The sequence below is a fragment of the Panthera onca genome, chromosome B1, assembly GCF_046562875.1.
Source record: "Panthera onca isolate mPanOnc1 chromosome B1, mPanOnc1 haplotype 2, whole genome shotgun sequence".
In the NCBI taxonomy this organism is placed as follows: Eukaryota; Metazoa; Chordata; class Mammalia; order Carnivora; family Felidae; genus Panthera; species Panthera onca.
In genome coordinates this window covers 4889069-4908759 of record NC_138342.1, presented here as the reverse complement: position 1 = coordinate 4908759, position 19691 = coordinate 4889069, and the positions used below count along the sequence as shown (strand labels likewise).

Sequence of the window (19691 nt, the reverse complement as noted above, 5' to 3'; positions counted from 1 at the left end):
ACTTTTAACTGAGGAAGTTTTCTGCACACATCGTCTCGTTCTGATCCCGATTCACACCCCGGTCTCTCTGGACACCCCACCTGTGCTGTGACCCCCTCGCTGTAGGATGTCCTGTCCCAGGACGGCAGGGGCAGTGAGTCTGTCTTGGGCGCGGTGGTTTCCTGAGACCTTTGGAAACTTGGCAGTGTGCCCTTAATCGGTCACCTTTAACCACCCACTTATGTCCCAATCCTCAGGTGTCACCTCCTCCAGGAAGCAACCTCCCGCTGCGCGCCCCCCCCCCCCCCCGCCACCATCAGGAGACACCTCCACAGCCTTGACCTTCCGGCCTGGACCCCTGCCTCAGCTCAGCCAGCCCCAGGCAGAGACGGGGTGGCAAGGATTTTTCACCGTTTGTTTATAAGAATCAGAGTCAGCATCACAAAGGCTGATGAGACACCCTCTTAGTGCAAGACAACCCCCACTCCCTGGGTATGGGACACCCCCTTGGCGTAGGGCAACCCAGCCACCCCAGGTGTGGGAGCTGCGTGACCTTGGACAAGTCTCCCTCTTGCTTCCAGGGGACCCAGCCATCCTGAGTATGGGCACCTCTTGGGGCGGGGCGGCCACAGCAACGGTGCGGACACACGAGGACACACGGTGTCCTTGACTGCAGGGCCCCCGTGAAAGGCGTCCTGAGAGGACCAGGGCGTCCAGGAGGCCTAGACTCGTCGGGGCGGGACTGGGGAGGTGGGATGGCAGCAGCCGCCCAAGACAAGAGCTTTGGTCATTATCGTTCCTGCAGGCGTCAGGTGGCTCCTCTCCTAAGAGCTCTGGGTGTGCATTCCGCAATTCAAAATTACTTCCGCCACAGACCTTGCTAGCAGCCTTCATGAGCGAGGCTGCCGGCCGTGGGAGCGCTTCGTGCACAGGCCTCCCAGCTCGCAGCCGGGGTCCTGACGCTGTCCAGAGTGGACACCAGACTTGCTCACCACCCTCTTTCCTTTCTGCAGAGCACCTGCTCCAGCCTTGGGGGTGCGGGGTGAGCTCAGTGCCGTCACCGTGCCGAGCACGGGCTGTGTCCCTGCGCTGGCATGTGCGGGGACAGGAAGGCCGCAGACCCTTCTCGGGATCCTTCCCTCGGCAGCCCCCACCCCCTCGTCCCTCCATCCTGCGCCGTGTATCCAGTCGCGCTGTCCCACGCTGGCCGGAATCTGGGGATGGGTCAGACCCACTGGACGGATCGTCCCCACGAAGGCTGGCGGGAGCTTGGAGACACCGTGTGGACACTGCATCCCGGGTTGCAGAGGGAAAATAGCAGTGGGCCCTGCTGGGAAGAGGGGACGGCATCCTGGGGGCTCTGCTCACCTCACCAGCTCCGGAGAAGATGAAGGGTCACGTACCAGGTCAGCAGGGCACGGGGTCTGTGGGCACAAACAACGAAAAGACGAGGGTCGGTGTATACGTGGGTCTCCGTGGGCTCCGGCAGAGGTGTGCGGACCTGCCCAAGGCCACGCAGCTCTTGCTGCTTCGTGATAGGAAGCTCTTCAGTAGTGAGTTCGAGCCAGGACCCCTTCGGTCGTAAGTGACACAGAAACACAGCGTAAATGGACGTAAGCGAGAAATCGGGAGTTGAGAGGAATTTCTCAGTCCCGTGGATCTGCAGAGTGTAGGCTGTGCTGGCTCTACACGTGGCTGGATGCAGGGGCTCAGAGGACGTGATCAGGAGCCCCAGCTCCACCCTCCCTCCCTCTGGTGGGCTGTCCTCACCGGGCGGCCTTCCGGGGCTCCCGGGGGGCATCCATCAGCCGAGTCCTAGCGGAAGGAAGGCTGCTCCCCGATAGTTCAGCACAGACCCCGCTGGCCCGGCTTGGGTCTGTGTCCATCTCTGAACCAGGCGCTGTGGTCAGGGAGACAGAGGCTTCTGATGGGCCAGGAGGGCGTGCTGTACCCACCCTGCATTGAGGGACAATGCCACCGGGCCTCGAGGACTGAGATGGGTAAGGGTGGGTACCCAAGAGGGGCATCAGAGTGCTACTATCAGAGAAAGACAGGAACGCGGGCCGGACATGCACAGAATAGTGTGTTTCGTGGTCTGTGGTCCATGCTGACTCAGCCAGATTCTGGGGGCGTCCTTTACGGGGCTGAACAGTAAGCCTGTGACCTGTGGGAAGGCTCCTACTTACACGGAAAAAGCCAGAGCCCTCTGCTGGGTCTGCAGCGTGGGCCCAACACGAGTGGTAGAGAAGTATTTATGTCAGTGCCAAATGGGAGCTGGAATAATAAAGGTGTGGCATGTATTTCAACGAGACTTCTCGAAATGTCAGGCTGTGAGTAACTTCTGTGAAAAATTAATCACGGACAGAATCTTTGTAGCCAACAGATGTATGCTCGAGTCTTCTATATCCTGATTAAGACACAAAAAGAACGTGGGCTTGTGAATTTGGTTAAGAAAAGTTTCGAACTTGTGGGAGGCGCCCCATGGGCGCTATGGTGGGAGGTGCACTGAGGAGCAAAGGCCCTGGGGTCAGCTGAGAGGTGGGGAGCATGGACGGAAAAGAAACCTACGTTTTGGGAATGCTGGCTCTGGCCCAGCCACTTCATACGAAATATCTCGTTCTTTATGACCGTCCTGTTGGATAGATATTAACGATTAGGTTGAAAATAACTGGCTAGGTCACACAGCACTTTGACGTTGAAGGCACAGTCACACGCAGGTTAGATTTCTCTCCACGCCACACTCCTTCCCTGGGAGCCTGCAGGCTTTGTGTTCTCCTGTTCTAGGCCAGAGAGCGCATCCAGGGGCTGGAGGGGCTGGGACAACAGCCAGAAGGGAGAAGTGACCTTGCTGGCTGGCTCGGGAGGCGCCAGGGTCCTGGCCGCGAGGGCAGGCAGGGTGGGCGTGCTGAGGCCATTGCTGGCAGGGTCCCCGGGGACCTCAGGGAGGAAGTCCAGTCCGAACTCCTCAGGGAGGGTATTTTCCAACCGCCCACCAGGAGGGCGAGGGTGTGTGTCCCTTAGCGTGAGGTCTTGAGAAGAAGCTTCCCCTCTTGGAGCTGTGTCCTCAGTCCCCTGTGCCTCTCTGCCTTTGAACCTGCGGGCCGTGTTGGCTCAGACCCCCGTCGCATCCCCCCGGAGTCCTGTGGCCCGTGGACTCCGGTGCCCGGCGTGCAGCAGCCTGTGGCCTTGGCCAACACAGGCAGAGCCGGGAAAGGCCTGGATGAACCAATCAGGAAGGCTGGTCATCGGGTGTTGTTACTGGGGACCGTTTTTGTTTCCCTTCATTCTGCCTCCCGTTTCCAGAAACATCTAGAGAGTGAGGAGGCTGTCGTGTCTAATAAGCACCTGCTGTGAAGTCAGCAGTGCTGCGGCCGCATCCCGCGAGCTACTGCGAGGTGTCTTATACCTGCCAAGGTGGGATGCGGGGTGAACGGAGGCGGGAGAGGAGCCGGACGTGGGCCGCCGAATATCGGTTGCGGAAATCAAAGACAGGCACTGGTAAAAAAGGATTTGTTTTTAAACTTCTTATTGTCATGCTGTCTACTGCTGGTAAGGTTGCGGTGACATTGGTGTAGTTCCGTGACGCTGTGTCACTTGGGGTAACTTTTTGGAGACTAGGCTGCAGCGTGAGCCGTAGCTGTTTGGGCCTTGGGCCTAGGATTCAACTGAAAGGCCTGTGCCAGGAGAGTAACCCCCAAAGGAAACACATACACGGAGTGGTTTGTGGCACCGTTTCATAAAATTAGGGAGTATTGGGAATAACGTAAGGGCCCAGTGGAGTGGAGGGGCCCGGCACCCTGGGCATGTTCCTCCGACCGGATCTCTGAACTGTGGCAATGCTGGATTTCACCACAGGGTAACGTGGGAGATCGGTTACAATTCACTGTTGTAAACGTGTATGTGTCAAAATGTGCGTGCACAGATTGTGACCCCCAAAAGTCGTGTGTATGTAGACGACAGTCTTGGAAAACATGGATTTGGAGTGTTTATTGGGGCACAGGTGTTTATCTGGGTCAGGGGCTTTCCCGCTGGAGCCCTGGGATCTTTCTGGAGCCCCAGTTCAAGCAGGCCTGCCCTCAGGTGTGGCGGTGGGACTGGGGTCGGGGCCCCCGTGTCCTTCCCGCCACTCTGAGCCGCTGCTGAAGACCCCCGTCCGTGGCAGGTTTGCTGTCCGTGCTCTGGGGCTGTCTGCATCCTGGATGGCAGCTTTCTGGAGTGTTCTCTCCACGTCTGACCTGGATTTCCACAGAGCTACCCTGGGTCTGAGCACATTCTCGCAGTCCCCTCCACTCCCAACGAGCGACAAGGACCGGCCTCGTGACGTTCTGTCTGCTTCTCTTCTGTGCTAAAGGGCCCGTGAAGGGCGATGTGGAAATGCCCTTTGAGGAAGTCCTGGACAAGGCCAAGGCGGGGGACCCCAAGGCACAGACAGAGGTGAGGACGGCGTGTGGGTGGGAGGCTCAGGCCTCGGCCCCACCACGTGGCGGCCCTGCGAGGGGCGGGTGCCCCGTGAACAGGGAGCAGGGGCGCCGGCTGACTACGCGCTGTGTGCAAGGCCCCCTCTCTTCCATGGTCTCCGCGTCGTTCTGCCTCCCGCCACTCCTCTGGGGACCCTGTGTTCTCTCCCGTGTCCGGCTCACGCCTCATCTTGGGCCCCTCCTCCTCTGGGACACCTTCCCCACCTCCTGCCTGCCCTCAGCACCTCCACCCTCCTCTCATGTCCTCTGTGGAGGGGGCACCATACCCTCCCCGGGGGCTGCTGAGAGGGTCTCACAGGCCCAACCTGGTGCAGGTCTGAAGCTCCCAGAAGGTGGGGTGGGGAGGCGGGCTGGCCTGGGTGACGGGGGTCGGGGAGGCGGGCTGGCCTGGGTGACGGGGGTCGGGGAGGCGGGCTGGCCTGGGTGACGGGGGTCGGGGAGGCGGGCTGGCCTGGGTGACGGGGGTCGGGGAGGCGGGCTGGCCTGGGTGACGGGGGTCGGGGAGGCGGGCTGGCCTGGGTGACGGGGGTCGGGGAGGCGGGCTGGCCTGGGTGACGGGGGTCGGGGAGGCGGGCTGGCCTGGGTGACGGGGTCGGGGAGGCGGGCTGGCCTGAGTGACGGGGTCGGGGAGGCGGGCTGGCCTGGGTGACGGGGGTCGGGGAGGCGGGCTGGCCTGAGTGACGGGGGTCGGGGAGGCGGGCTGGCCTGGGTGACGGGGTCGGGGAGGCGGGCTGGCCTGGGACACTGGGGCAGGACAGGGTCTGGAAGCCGGAGCTTGCGCGGCCATGGGGAGCAGGTCGGGGCCAGCACACAGAGCCGGAGCCCGGGCGCATGCGTGTGGGGACTGCCGTGGAGCGTGGCCTGACCGGGTTCTCGCCCGCAGGTGGGGAAACACTACCTGCAGCTCGCCAGCGACGCGGACGAGGAGCTGAACAACTGCACTGCCGTGAGCTGGCTCATCCTGGCCGCGAAGCAGGGCCGGCGTGAGGCGGTGAAGCTTCTCCGCCGGTGCCTGGCGGACAGGAAAGGTGGGCCCACGGGAGGCTGCGGTGGCTGCCGGGGACACACTGCTTCTTGCTACATCAGCACGTAACGGCAGGGGGAAGATACGAAGCTGGTGGCACTCTTTTTGTTTTATGGGGTTTTTTTAACGTTCATTTATTTTTGAGACAGAGAGAGTCAGAGCATGAGTGGGGGAGGAACAGAGAGAGAAGGAGACACAGAATCGGAAGCAGGCTCCAGGCTCCGAGCTGTCCGCACAGAGCCTGACGGGGGCTCGAACTACGGACCGCGAGATCATGACCTGAGCCGAAGTCGGAAGCTCAGCCGACTGAGCCACCTGGGCGCCCCTATGGGTTTTTTTTTAATGTGTGTTTTTGAGTGAGAGAGGGAGACAGTAAGAGTGGGAGGGGCAGAGAGAGAGGAGACACAGAATCCGAAGCTGGCTCCAGGCTCCAGGCTCCGAGCTGTCAGCACAGAGCCTGACAGGGAGGCTTGAACCCACGAACTGTGAGGTCATGACCTGAGCCGAAGTCGGACACCCAACCGGCTGAGCCACCCAGGCGCCCTTGAAGCTGGTGACGCTCTCGAAAAATAAGTGTAAATTCTGTTTCGCCAGTGCTTTTGTCATTTGGACGTTGTTTCCAGAGCATAACACAGGATGTTTAGCCAACAAAGCTACTCATCCTATCTTTAGTGTGTGTAGGTGTCTGTGAGTAGATCCCTTCTGAGTTCGAATCCAGATTGAGGAGTGGATCATAGAGCCATTGGAGAGTCAGCTTCCCTGTGATGCAGCAGGACAATGTGACAGTGGCCGGAGGTCAGGATGGAACTCCCTGGACTGACTTTGCATCTGGTCTGGGCCGAACGGCTGGGAGACTGTGGGCCAGTGAAGATCTGCTCAGATGCATTCATGCCTGGAAGGGAACGGATGTGGAGGGCGGTGGGGGGAGACAGCGAGGCAGAGCCTGGCCACGTGTGGTCGCATATTCCATTATCCTGCCCAAGGGAAATGGCTTGTCCCTGGTGCCGTGGAGCAGTGTGCTTCTGGGGGCTTCCCATCTCAGAGACAAAGGAACGGGTATGTCATAACGCGTTTTTTTTAAACAAAGTTTCTCCAGATTGTAGAAGTGTTTGATGCTTATCATATAAAACGTGGAATACATAGAAAACAGAAAGATACAAATTACTCATAACTTGGAAACCCAGAAAGAAAACGCTCTGTAGTCTGGTGTATTTTCTTCTGGTTTTGTATTGTACCGTTTTTAGAATTACATTTTTTATATAGAATCTGCTTTCTTTGGAAATGGGGCTAGTGCCTCTGAAAACCTGGAATGGTGGCGCTCTGTTAGCCGGGATTTCTCGCCAGCCCACCTTCCCGTTCTGGAGCAGGAGGGAGGGCTGGGCCCACGGCCCACGTGGCCCGGAAGAGGGGCTCAAGTCAGGACCCTGGGACCCAGGGCGGGTGCTAGACGGGGCCGGGAGCAGCCTCACGGGCTCCACACCCCCACTTTCTCACGTTGGGTGCTTCCTGATCTTGAGAGAAACGTGTGCTCAGGTGGAAAATTTGGAAGATGTGTAAAGGGAGAAAAAATCCCGTCTCTCTCTGCGGCGAGTCTCTGTCTCCCTCGGAAAGGCAGCTGTGCGGGGACACAGCTTTTCCGGCCGTCTTAGGAGGGGCAGTGCCCGGGAAGTGCCATGGACACAGGGGAGTCCCGCTCTTGCACCCAGGCCGGTGACCCTGGTTACGTGTCTCTGACGCCCATGGTTACCTGCCACTCTGTTTGTCTCTGACTCCCTGGCCGCCTGCCCCCCGGGGTCGCCTTCTGCAGGGCCAGGCCGTGCTCTGAGCTGGAAAGTCCGGGACTTGGCCAGATGGCATTTTTGGTCAAATGTCTGTTTCTGCCCTGGTGACCACAGGTGCCTGCAAAACCTGTCGCCTGAGTCCCCTCCAAAGCCCCCGCAGCAGAGCTGGTCTGGGCCCAGGGCATCGCTAAGGACACCCAGGCAGGCGGGATGAGGCCTTTAATGCATCTTGTCTCCTAGGCATCACTTTCGAGAACGAGCAGGAGGTGAGGCAGCTCTCCTCCGAGACTGACCTGGAGCGGGCCGTGCGCAAGGCGGCCCTGGTCATGTACTGGAAGCTCAACCCCAAGAAGAAGAAGCAGGTGGCTGTGTCAGAGCTGCTGGAGAACGTCGGGCAGGTCAACGAGCACGGTATGCGAGCCTCGTGGGGACCAGCCCTTCCCATGGGCACCTCATGGGCTTCTCTGGAATTCTGGGGGCTTCCCTATGGGGACTCTGGGAGCCTAACAGGGGGCTCCCAGAGACCTTGTCTCGGAGACCTCATGGGTCTCCTCTAAGTAAGGCTCAGGGAGGGTCCCTCCTGGGGTGCCATCCTGTTCTTGGGGTCCCCTTCCTAAGCCGTGTCCTGAGCTCTGGAACAGTCGATGGGCTGGATGCCCACAGGCAGAGCTGTAGATCATGTCATTCTTAGGGTGTCCTGCTCCTCCTGAGGGGACAGAAGCTGGGGGAGAGTAGCAGATGCTGGCAGGGACTCGCGGTTCCAGGGGTGTGGGGCCGGCTGTGGCTCTGATGGCCTCCCTGAGGCAGGCCTCGTCTCCGGCCTCCACAGCCCCTCCCCCAGTTTCCTAACCCGGCAGCCAGCCAGAAGGACAGATCAGGCAGAAGAATGGGCATCCCTGGCTGGGTGCGGCCCCTTTGTTTCCCAGGACCCGACCTGGCTTTTTCTTCTCCATCAGCTCGAGGAGCACCTGCCTCCCTCTGTTCAGAAAGTTGATTCCTGCCCTTGGGTACACAAGACAGGGCCTGGGGCCACCTGCCAGCAGCAGAGAAGGCTGCCCGGTGGACACCTTTGCCCCTTCTCCTGGGGTCTCTGGGCAGGACCCCTGTCTGACTAGACCTCTGGCGACCAGCCCGCTCTCTTGGCTCTCAGCTCTCTCGGTGCTGGGGCCGAGCCGAGGCGTCCGTGAGGCCTGGGGCTTGGGTGGCAGCACCCGGACAGACATGCTTGCTGTGACGGACTCGGGGCCGCCCCCTGGAGCCCCAGGGGCCCTGCAGTGCCATAGGTCAGCCCCCACCCGCTGCCCCTCCCCCCCCCCGCCCCAAGGCAGTCCCAGCGTGTCTGGGCCCCTGTGGCCCCCGGTCACTCTCGGTCACAGTGCTTCTCACCTCGTGTTGTCACTGCCTGACCTGACCCTGCGAAGGCACGCCTTGGTGCCTGGCAGGCAGACTGGAATGCTTGCCAGATTGGGGGCGCGGCAGGTGGTGGATGTTGACAAAGGGGCAGAATTCTTCAGTCCCGGCTCAGCGCTCAGCCATTGAGCAGACTCTTGTGGGGCCCCTTCCAGCACCAGGGCTGGGGAGACCGGGAGAGGCGTGACCCGTGGCCCCAGGCGCTCCGTCTGTTCGGAGAATCAGGGGAAAATCATGCCAAGGGACGGTGCCAGCAAAGGTTATGCCGACCAGAAACTGCGATGTGTCCTCTGCCCTGGCTGCATCCGCAGAGGAGGTGGCTGTGCTCCCTGGGTGCCAAGTCAGCCTCGTGGGCGGAGGCTCAGAGGTGGCCCTCACTGTGCCCACCAAGGGCTGCAAGGAGGCCCCAGGCCCTGCAGCCCCCAGAGCTCGGGGGCCGGTTTCCGGAGGGCCGCAGGGCATGTGGGAACGGTTAGTCCTGTTCTCTGATTCTCTGTCTGCTCTGTCACTTACAGATGGAGGGGCACAGCCAGGCCCAGTCCCCAAGTCCCTACAGAAGCAGAGGCGGGTGCTGGAGCGCTTGGTTAGCAGCGAATGTGAGTATGGCCTCCAGTCCTGCACCTGTGACAGCTTTGGCCCAGCCGTTAGGCCCCCCAGCCGGGCACCACCTCCACTCCTTGGGCACCACAGCACATGCCCCAAGGCCTTGGAGGCGGGACGGACTTCTCATCCCAGACCATCTGGGGCTGTCGGTGTTCTGGGCAGCGGGATCTGGACTCTGCCCAGCAGGAGCACATGGCTTGGAGCGAAGAGGGACAGGGCACAGAGAGGGCAGTGTGACAGTCCCTGCAGGGCAGAGGGATGGGGGGAAGGTGAGTGCATCTGGGGTTCCTGAGTATGTCTGCAAGGATGAGGAGGCAGTTAGCCCCTGAAGGGTAAAGGGGAGGGAACCGCACACAATGGCTTGGGGGGGGGGGGGGGCTCCCAGCAGGGGGTGTGGGGGGCCCCCCCCAGCACGGGCTGCGGGAAGGTCGGGAATCGGGAATTTGGGGCATCCAGTTAGGAGAGGTCCTCAGATGCTCTGTGTGCAGCTGCCCGGCCGGGTGGTGGTGGTCAGAGTTCCCCGGGGCCCGAGTTCCAGGGGAGACAGACACGAGGGGCCCAGGGGCTGCTCACCACTGACAGGAGGCCTGGGTCCTCCCCCAACTTGGCCACACACTCTCCTCCTGACCTCAGGCAGGCCTGGCTTTCCTCCCTGGGGCTCAGTTTCCCCTTTCTGCACAGTGGTGGTCAGATTAGAGGGCCGAGGGCCCCACCAGCCCTGAGAGCTTCTGTACGGGGGCGGGGGGCGGGGCGCGCTTCCCCCCTTCTCACCGTCTGTCTCTGACGTGTCATTGGAACTCTGGGGGCATAGCGCATCCTGGGCCTGGCTTCCCCAAGGCCCCGGGCATGTAGGACCCTGAAGCGGAGAGGAAAGTGTATGGCTGATAGGAACCAGAAGGATGGGAGGTTTTAAGGGGGTTTTTCGCGCAGAGGTGCCGGGAGCCCGTCTGGGGTGAGGTGCGCCTCTGGGCAGAGGTTCGTGAGGGTCGGTTCCTCCCGAAATAGGACTGCGGTGTGGCAATCTCCGAAGGTCCCTGCTCAGCTCTGCCTTCTCCACCCTGGGGATTTTATGATTAACGGCTTAGAGCTCTCCCGCGGACCTTGTAACTGCCAGAAGGTCACGGGGTCCCGGGGGAGACCACGTGCTCTGGGCTGGGAGGGATGGGTCTGAGGCCCACCCGCGCTGAGAGCTGGGCAGAGACGTGGCCTCTCCAGGCGGGTGTGGACAGTGCCGTCCACGGGTCCCAGCCCTGCCATCAGGCGGCCAGGCCGGCCTCCCCTCTGGCTTGGGCTGCCGGCCCCCCATCCCCACTGGGACATTCCCAGCAGCTTATGAACATGTGCCTATTCCTCCCACCTCAGAAAATGAAGACGAGACCCTCTCTGGACCCCTCGTGCCCATAGCAGCCACCTGCCCTGTTTCTCTGCTCCCCTTTCTAAGGAAGGTGGAAAGGTGCACATGGGTCCGTTTCTTGGCTCCTCTCCCCACTTCTCCCGGGGCCTTCCGCGCGTCATCCCACCAGAATGGCTCTGTCCAAGTCCTTGGTGACTCATCCTTACACCCCATTGTGTCCACACGCCACGCCTTGGTGGCCAGTTTCGTGGCATCAGAGGCCACCCGTGACCCCAGTCACACAGCCTGGGCCAGGCCACTGGGCCCCGTTTTCTCCCCTGCTTGTTCCATGTCGGCTCCAGCCTTACCTGTCCCTGTGTGGGCCCCGCCAAGGCTGCCCCGTTTTGACCCTTACCGCTACCCCGGCTCGTGTTAAGGAACAGCCCCTTGTCTGCGCCCCACCCTCTCCGTGGTGCTCACTGCGTTCCAGACACTGTTTCCTTTGCTCTTGCTGCTGTCTGTCGCTCTTTTCTGCGATGGGCTTCTGTCCCCAGTGTCTAGAACGCAGTCCCCGCGTGGGAGGCCTCACGGCCTGGCGAACGGCAGCCCTGGGGCTGGCGGCCCATTCACGATCGTGATCTCTGTGCCGAGTCACTCACTGCACCTCCCCGGGCTCCCCTCTCTCCCTCTGCCTGGAGGACGGTTCCGGGGAGCAGCCGGTCGCGTCTGGCAGCCAGCTGTCTTTAGCACGACCCCACCAGACCAGGAGTCCAGACTCGTGCACACACTGGGTCCGTGCGCACATACCAGGCCTTCCCAGTGCTTAGCATGGTGCCTGGCACATAGTAGGTCCTCAGTGGACGCATGCTGAGTGGAGGGGGGGGGCAGGTGGCTGGGCCGTGGGCTGCAGGTGGCCATCACCAGAGCTGGGAGCAGCCAGGGCTGAAGGAGAGGAGGTGGCTGCAGGGCTGGTGGGGGCAGACCCTAGTCTTGAGAGCTGGGCAGCAGGAGGTTCAAAGGAGGGACTGCTGTCCCCAAGGCGAGGAGGTAGGGTGCCCGCTCTCCACCCGGTTGGCCCGTCTGTGCCCGCCTGTCTGTCCAGGACAGAGAGGTTTGTGCCTGGCGTGCTCAGCCTCCCTCCGCCGGGGCCCAGCCACCGTCCCCTGCCTTGCCCATCCGTGCGGGGTGACCATGTGCTCGCGGTGTGGGCGGACCCTGTGCCGTTCTCTCTTGTGCCCCAGCCAAGAGCTACATAGCGCTGGATGACTTCGTGGAGATCACCAAGAAGTATGCCAAGGGCATCATCCCCGCCAACCTGTTCCTGCAGGACGATGATGACGATGAGCTGGTGGGCAAGAGCCCCGAGGACCTGCCCCTGCGTCTGAAGGTGAGTGGGGCCAGGGGCCCAGCCAAAGGGCGCTCACCGTGCAGCCTGGTGCCATGCAGGAAGGAACGGGCAGGAGGCCGCTGCGACACGGGAGCCTCCGGGACTGCCGCTTGTCTGGGGAGGCGTGTCCGCAGGGATGGTCCCCATAACTGCATGAGGGTGTGTTCTCGAGAGAGGGGCCTTTCACATGCACTCAGGCTCCAAACCCAAGACGCAGGTGGGGCGGTCATGCGCGGGTGTGATGGACGAGCACGGGTACCCCCCCCGGGCCGTTCTCCGCGGAACACCACAGGCAGCAGAGTGGCAGGCTCTGGAGTCCGACTCTCACCGAGACCTTGTCATTTTGAAAAATGATCCGTTTACGGCACGGAATGGAGGTCGGTTTTGCAAAGATGCCTTTCCCCAGACGCAGAGTGCTGGTACTGAGAGACCGTGAGGGTCCTGCCGGTCCCTGTTTACCCAGATCCGCGGGGCTCGGGGGAAAGCCAAGTGCAGTGTGCATAGTAGCAGAGAGGCCACTGTGGGCTTGCTGGACGGAAGGGAGACACTCTGGCCCCCGCTGTCGGCCCGCGAGCAGCCAGGCCCGTGAGGAGCAAGCACGGGGCCTACAAATACGTGCAGAAGGCAGGGATGGCGGGCCATGCCCCTCTGTGACAGCTTTCACTTCCCTGGTCACGCCATTGAGACCACGGTGCAGGCGGTTCCCCAGGTCAGCTCTCTGGCTTGCAGAGTCTACCGTGATTCCGCAAGCCTGGCTGCCTGACCCAGCACTAGCGGCTCTGAGCAGACGAATCATCGAGAAGCTCATGGCGTTAGTCGTCCGAGCGTCCGTGTGGTGCGAGCTGAGTGGGAACCGGGGTGAATCACCATCAGTGGGGCAGAGGGGCAGGCGACGGCTGGGCCGCCAGCAGGCAGGAGTTGGGGGGACAAGGAAGCGTGGGGAGTCCCCGTGCCGGAGACAGCTTGGTGTAGCACCTGCCAGGAGCCCAGATGCGGAGGCTCAGACCAGGGCGGCCGGCGCGATGGCCACGCTCGGGACCGACCAGCGAGCTGCGTGAGTCCCCCGAGATCAGGTGCTGTGGCGAGCCGCAGGCCAGGATGGCCAAGGAGCTTGACCAAGGGAGGTCACGACTTGATTGAAGGTCCACTCTGACAGGCTGGGGCTGTGTGTTCACAGATAGTTGCCTTTAGTTTCCTTAGAACTGGAGAGAAGGGGGGTGGGGCCCTGGCCGTTGTTCTTGGCCAAGCTGAGGTGCTTCCGAAATGCCAGTGAAGGTCAGAGGTGAAAGGGTGAGTCTGGAGGGCCTGCGGGCAGGCCTGCGCTGTCCCCCCTAATGATGCCTGTTTGCAAAGCAGCCTGGCTGGGACAGTAAATTCTGTCACTCTCAGTGTTGGGAGACGTCTGAGAGTCCTTTCTGGGAAAGAGACTTAAAGTACTCTGACAAGAAGTACATGGGGCTCTGAGTTTCCTTCAGGTTTTGAAACCATCAGAGCACTTGGATGCCTCTATAATTTGTCTCATTAAAAGTCTTTTGCAAAAGAGATGGTGAATCCTAGCAGGTGTCCCTAAAACTGGAGGCTGTTGCAGCTTTTAATAGCCTTTTGGAGGCAGAGGAAGAGCAGTGTGCTCTGTCTTCTGGCCCCAGCGAGGTGCCTGGTGCCTCTGTGAGCGCATGTGGCCCCCACAGGCAGGCTCCAGACTCCAGGCCCCGGGCTGCACGGGCCTCTTTTGTGGCAGATGAAACCGTCGTAAGAGTAAATGCAGTAAAATCCACACGGTTTTCACGTCAGTCATCGCGAGGTCCAACGTGTGAAAACTCACCGGGGTCCGAGCCTTGCCGTGACCTGCCGGGTCCCAGATGGGCCCCTTGGTTAGCGGCCTGTCGTCACACCCCTGGCCTCTTGGGTCAGCAGAGCGGCCGACGACCTCCGACCTGGCCAGAGCGAGCTGTACCTTCCTGTCGTAGAATTGACTCCCTGCTCTGTTTTTTTAAAAATCTGTTTCCTGCTCAAAGAACAGCTTGTTTTAATTTGTTGGACTTTGTCTACAGAAAGGTTTTCTGTTTCCCAATTCAGTGGGTCCCCAAGAGCAGGGTCTGGATGGAAGTGACCGGGGACAGAGTTGGGACCCTAAAAGGGAAGGGCTCCCTGGTCCTCGTGGCCTTGTGCCTCAGCCGACAGAGGCCGGACACCCTGGACAAGCTGGGCATTAGGTTGGAGAAGCTTCATTGTCCTTGAAAGTTCCTCTCAACCACTTTGTGTGGCCTCAAGGGCAAAAAACAAAAGGTGTGAGTGGCTCGGAGCCTGGGGGGAGAACTTGAGACCCGTCTCAAGGTCCCAGCCGCAGGGCACGGAGAATGACCACTGACCACAGCGGCCGGGAGACGCCTCTAGTCCGTCTGCCACTAGCTAGCGAGGCCCCCGTCCCCAGGGATCGGCTGCGCCAGCCTCGCTGACACACCTGTCCGCTCGTTCTGAGGCGGTTGACCTCCTGCCAAGCATCACAAGTACCCACCGAGACTAACGTTACAGGGCCCAGCACTCGCTGGTAGCCGTCCCCAGTCACGTGTGAGTGTGATGTCTGCTTTCCGGGAAGGTCACTAGCCCCAGGGAGCTGGGGGAGTAGTTAGCTGGGGTACCGATCTGTTCATTTCCTAGCTGGGCTGTCACAGACACGTGAGAAGGAATGTAACCCTTCACACGGGTGTGTGTGTGTGTGTGTGTATAGACAGGTGTGGGCATACACACGTTCTTTGAGCCATGGACTCCTGTAGGAGCCCGGGTGCCCCTTCTCTGTGGAACGTGCCCCATGCCGTTGCTTCCAGGGTATTTGGTCACCTGTAGCTGCCAGCCACATCCTGCTGTGATCCCTTGGTTACACTCACTCAGGCTCCCCCTCCGTGGCCAGTCTTCTCCTCTACACCCCGGCAGGGCAGGCAGAGAGAGCCTGTCCCGAGGGCATGGGCGGAGGCCGTGGTGCCCACCTCACCGGGGCAGTGGTGGGCATCCCTCACGTAGCCCCTGAGGTGGGCTCTGGGTGGCAGCCGGGCTTCCGTGCCCCCACACGTGGGTGATCTTGTGTGGTCTGGGGTCCGCGCCTCTGCCCCTCCAGACACACCCAGACCCCTGCCCTCCACACCACACCTCCTGAGCCCTGGCAGGGCCGGGAGCCTCTGGGAGTCCTGCAGAGAAAACCGGGCAGGAGTGGGGTCCAGCCCGCCTCCGCCGTGGTCTCCCCTGCCCTCTCCACTGGGTGCAGATTGCAGAAGTGGCCGTCGGTTACGTGTCTGCTCTGAGCGGCGTGGGTGTGTGGAGGTGGGCGGTGGCAGGCAGCTGGTTCTCAGGGTCCCTGCCACTGGCGAGCACCTCTCCTCTGGCCCCTTTCATGTGAGCCCCATCGTTCCGTTTGCAGGGAGCTCTTTCTGGAGCCCCTACAGCCACCGCGGCTCCTGGGAGTGTTCAGAGCCCTGTGTGGGCTTGAAAGTATCAGTTCCTCTGTCCTCAGCAGGCTGGGGGGTCGAGGCCCAGCAGGGCAGCCCTTGCTGGCAGGTGGGGGCGGGATCAGGTCACAAGCCCTGGTGCTTTCCCCCAGGGACTCGGGGTCCCACGGGGGACACTGGCTCACAAGAGTCTGGAATCCCTGACAAAGATTGGGACGAGAGGGGAGCCAGGGGACACACAGGGTGTCAGGACACCCCTGACACGAGGGGGGTGCAGAGGACAGGGGCCAGGACGTGCAGGCCTGGGTGCAATTGAGGGAGGGTCTGTATAGACCGCAGGGCATGGGGAGGACGTCACCACGTGGAGAGGGTATTCCTGGGGAAGGACCCGCTGGGACGAGGGGCCCAGGGGTGAGCCATTAGCTTCGCGCAGAGCTCGGGAGGCTGGCCGGCCGGGTCACGGGGACGGCAGCAGGGGCCCCGTCCCCGCCCGCCTCCGACGCCCCGTCTTTGTCTCCGCCCCCCAGGTGGTCAAGTACCCCTTGCACGCCATCATGGAAATCAAGGAGTACCTGATTGACATGGCATCCCGGGCGGGCATGCACTGGCTGTCCACCATCGTGCCCACCCACCACATCAACGCCCTCATCTTCTTCTTCATCATCAGCAACCTGACCATCGACTTCTTCGCCCTCTTCGTCCCCCTGGTCGTCTTCTACCTGTCCTTCGTCTCCATGGTGATCTGCACCCTCAAGGTTTTCCAGGACAGCAGGGCCTGGGAGAGCTTCCGCAGCCTCACGGGCCTGCTCCTGCGCTTCGAGCCCAACCTGGACGTGGAGCAGGCCGAGGTGAACTTCGGCTGGAACCACCTGGAGCCCTACGTCCACTTCCTGCTGTCCGTCTTCTTCGTCATCTTCTCCTTCCCCGTCGCCAGCAAGGACTTCATCCCCTGCTCCGAGCTGGCCGTGGTGGCCGTCTTCTTCACGGCCACCAGCTACATGAGCCTGAGCACCTCGGCCGAGCCCTACACCCGGAGGGCCCTGGTGACGGAGGTGGCCGCTGGCCTGCTCTCCCTCCTGCCCTCCCTGCCCTTCGACTGGCACCACCTGAAGCTCCTGGGCCAGACCTTCGTCACCGTGCCCCTCGGCCACTTGGTCGTCCTGAACGTCAGCGTCCCCTGCCTGCTCTACGTCTACCTGCTCTATCTCTTCTTCCGCATGGCGCAGCTGAGGAACTTCAAGGGCACCTACTGCTACCTGGTGCCCTACCTGGTCTGCTTCATGTGGTGCGAACTCGCTGTGGTCATCCTGCTGGAGTCCACCGGCCTGGGGCTGATCCGCGCGAGCATGGGCTACTTCCTCTTCCTGTTCGCCCTCCCGATCCTGGTGGCCGGCCTGGCGCTCATGGGCGTGGTGCAGCTAGCCCGCTGGTTCCTGTCCCTGGAGCTCACCAAGGTCGCTGTCACCGTGGTGATGTGCAGCATCCCCCTGCTGTTCCGCTGGTGGACCAAGGCCAACTTCTCGGTGGTGGGCGTGGTGAAGTCCCTGACGCGGAGTTCCATCGTCAAGCTCATCCTGGTGTGGATCACGGCCATCGTGCTGTTCTGCTGGTTCTACGTGTACCGGTCGGAGGGCATGAAGGTCTACAACTCCACGCTGACCTGGCAGCAGTACGGCTTCCTGTGCGGGCCGCGGGCCTGGAAGGAGACCAACATGGCCCGCACCCAGATCCTGTGCAGCCACCTGGAGGGCCACAGGGTCACGTGGACGGGCCGCTTCAAGTACGTGCGCGTGACGGACATCGACAACAGCGCCGAGTCGGCCGTCAACGTGCTGCCGGTCTTCATCGGCGACTGGATGCGCTGCCTGTACGGCGAGGCCTACCCGTCCTGCAGCCCCAGCACGGCGCCCACGGCCGAGGAGGAGCTGTGCCGCCTCAAGCTGCTGGCCAAGCACCCCTGCCACATCAAGAAGTTCGACCGCTACAAGTTCGAGATCACGGTGGGCATGCCGTACAGCGGCGCCAACGGCTCGCGCAGCCCGGAGGAGGACGACGTCACCAAGGACCTCGTGCTGCGGGCCAGCGGCGAGTTCAAGGACGTGCTGCTCAGCCTGCGCCAGGGCAGCCTCATCGAGTTCAGCACCGTCCTGGAGGGCCGCCTGGGCAGCAAGTGGCCCGTCTTCGAGCTCAAGGCCATCCGCTGCCTCAACTGCATGGCCCAGCTCACACCCGCCCGGCGCCACGTGAAGATCGAGCGCGACTGGCGCAGCACCGTGCACGGCGCCGTCAAGTTCGCCTTCGACTTCTTCTTCTTCCCGTTCCTGTCGGCGGTGTGAGGGCGCGTCCCCGGCCAGGGGAGTCCGCGCGTGTCCCCGCCAGGACCTCCAGCCCGCGTGTGGCCACCCAGCCAGAGGGCACAGCACTAACGCTGAGAGTGTGTGTGTGTGTGTGTGTGCGTGCACGCACGTGTGTGGATGTGGCGCTTGTCACGTGCAGCCTGCTCACACCTCCGTGAGCTTCGGCTCTGCCCGCCTGGAACGCGATGACGTTGGAAATTGCATGCCGTCTCGACCCACAGCCCCGACCTTGCGGAGCGAAGCCGATGGGCCCTCCAGCCTGGCAGTTCTGGGCCCTGGAAAGCACGTTACAGAGGAAGTCCTTCCCCCTTCCCTCCACTTCCAAGCACCGCCCCCCCTCCCCCGTTTACTCTCGTGTCGGATTTGTTTTTTTAAAGAACCAAACGCGCTGCTGTGAAATTCGGTGATAGGATGTCTTATTTATTTGGTCACTGCTAAGCCTCGACAGCTGCTTGCCGATCTGGGGCTTACTCGGGTACCGCCTGAGCTCTGTCGCGCGGTCAGGGCCCCGCCCGATTCCCAAGGTCAGAGGCTGGGGGAGGCGGCAGCCCCGGGCCCCACGGGCTTGCCCTGCGGCTCTCCTGTCTAGTGGGCAGTGGGTGAGCTTGTGAGATGCATCCACGGCATCAGGAAATGGGAGGAACCTGGGGTGTCCCTTCCTGGTGCTCAGAGAAGCTTTGCCTTGTTCACCAGGAAACAGAGTCAGGGTCCCAAAGCAGCCAAAATAAAAGCATTTCATGAAACCTACTCTTTTCTTTATTTGAAAGAGCTGTTTTCTTGTACGTTCGTGAGAACAGGTGTCTACACTTGCACTGAACTAAGTACAGGTGAGTTCCAAAGAGCAGAACGGACGTTCTCAGTAGCCGACGACTCGCCTGCCAGGGCACAAACCCTGGCACCGCCTCTAGGCCGGGGGCCGCCCAGCTGTGCACTCGCGCCTTACAGGGTGAGACGTGTGCGTGGCCAGAATCGCCCGTGAAACTCCCATCAGTGATCGCATGGCATACACGTGACTCACAGTTTGGGAAGAGCCATCCCGTCGGCAGTAAGTTTGTGACACCGGGTCCCGTATTCAGTGACGCACAATGATAATTCCATAGTCACGTAATCAGGGCTTCGGCCGTTTAGGGGTGCTGGAGGAGTGGCTCGGGTCCCCCATTAAGCTTCGTGCCCCCTCAGACAGGGACGGGTGTCTGAGTCCCTCGGGTCTTTTGTTTCTTCCCCAATGTTGAGGACAAAGCCGGCACCCCGCTCCTCCCCAGTGTGCAGATGCCCGGGGAGCAGTGGGTCCACATCTTTGCAGAGGTCAGGAAACGTGGAGTCCTTCCTACATTCTTTCTGTGGTTCGGAGACCTTGCACCAACCGTCCAGGGTGTGGCTGCCTCCGTTTTCCGTGGACGTGGCTCCTGTCACCATGGCAGGTGGCAGCTGTGTCCCTGCACCCTTGGCTCATCCTGCTTTGTCCGTGGGTCCGCCTGAAATCCCGTGCATTGGAAAGTGCTCCCCAGGCCGCATCCCTCTGCGCTGGGTTTGCTCCCGGGTTTCTTCCCTGGGCAGTGAGGACAGGTGAAAGCCCATCCCCCTCTCTGGCCCCGCGGTGTCGGGAGGCCACAAAGTGCATTCACGGTTTGACTTTGCCTCCCAGGCTCACCGCTGGCGGTCCAGAGAGGGGGGCATGCAGACGACATCCTATGGTCCTTGCACTTGGACGGGGAGGTACAGGGACGGCCCTACCGCCCAGAGGAGGAAACAGATTCAGTGAGGAGGTCGCACTGCATCCTGGCAGGGTTGCGCAGAGATCTGTCCCCTGGGCCACCACGCTGCCACTCGGCCCCCAGCAGAGTCCCCTGCTTGGTGCAGGGAGTGGTGATAGCTCACGGAGATTACCTCAGACTGGGT

The 19691-nt window shown here is 61.6% G+C and overlaps 1 protein-coding gene across 1 annotated transcript in view; it reads left to right on the top strand.

The window, feature by feature from the left end:
* The window catches only part of WFS1 (wolframin ER transmembrane glycoprotein), a 28868-nt gene extending 10983 nt beyond the window's left edge, over positions 1-17885 (top strand). Inside the window, exons 3-8 of the mRNA XM_078446281.2 lie at positions 4331-4413; positions 5341-5485; positions 7503-7673; positions 9188-9268; positions 11850-11995; positions 15963-17885. Of these exons, the coding sequence (XP_078302407.2) occupies positions 4331-4413; positions 5341-5485; positions 7503-7673; positions 9188-9268; positions 11850-11995; positions 15963-17771 (2435 nt within the window). The 3' untranslated portion in view covers positions 17772-17885. The remainder of the gene's footprint in view (positions 1-4330; positions 4414-5340; positions 5486-7502; positions 7674-9187; positions 9269-11849; positions 11996-15962) is intronic.
* The last annotated feature ends 1806 nt before the right edge of the window (positions 17886-19691 follow it).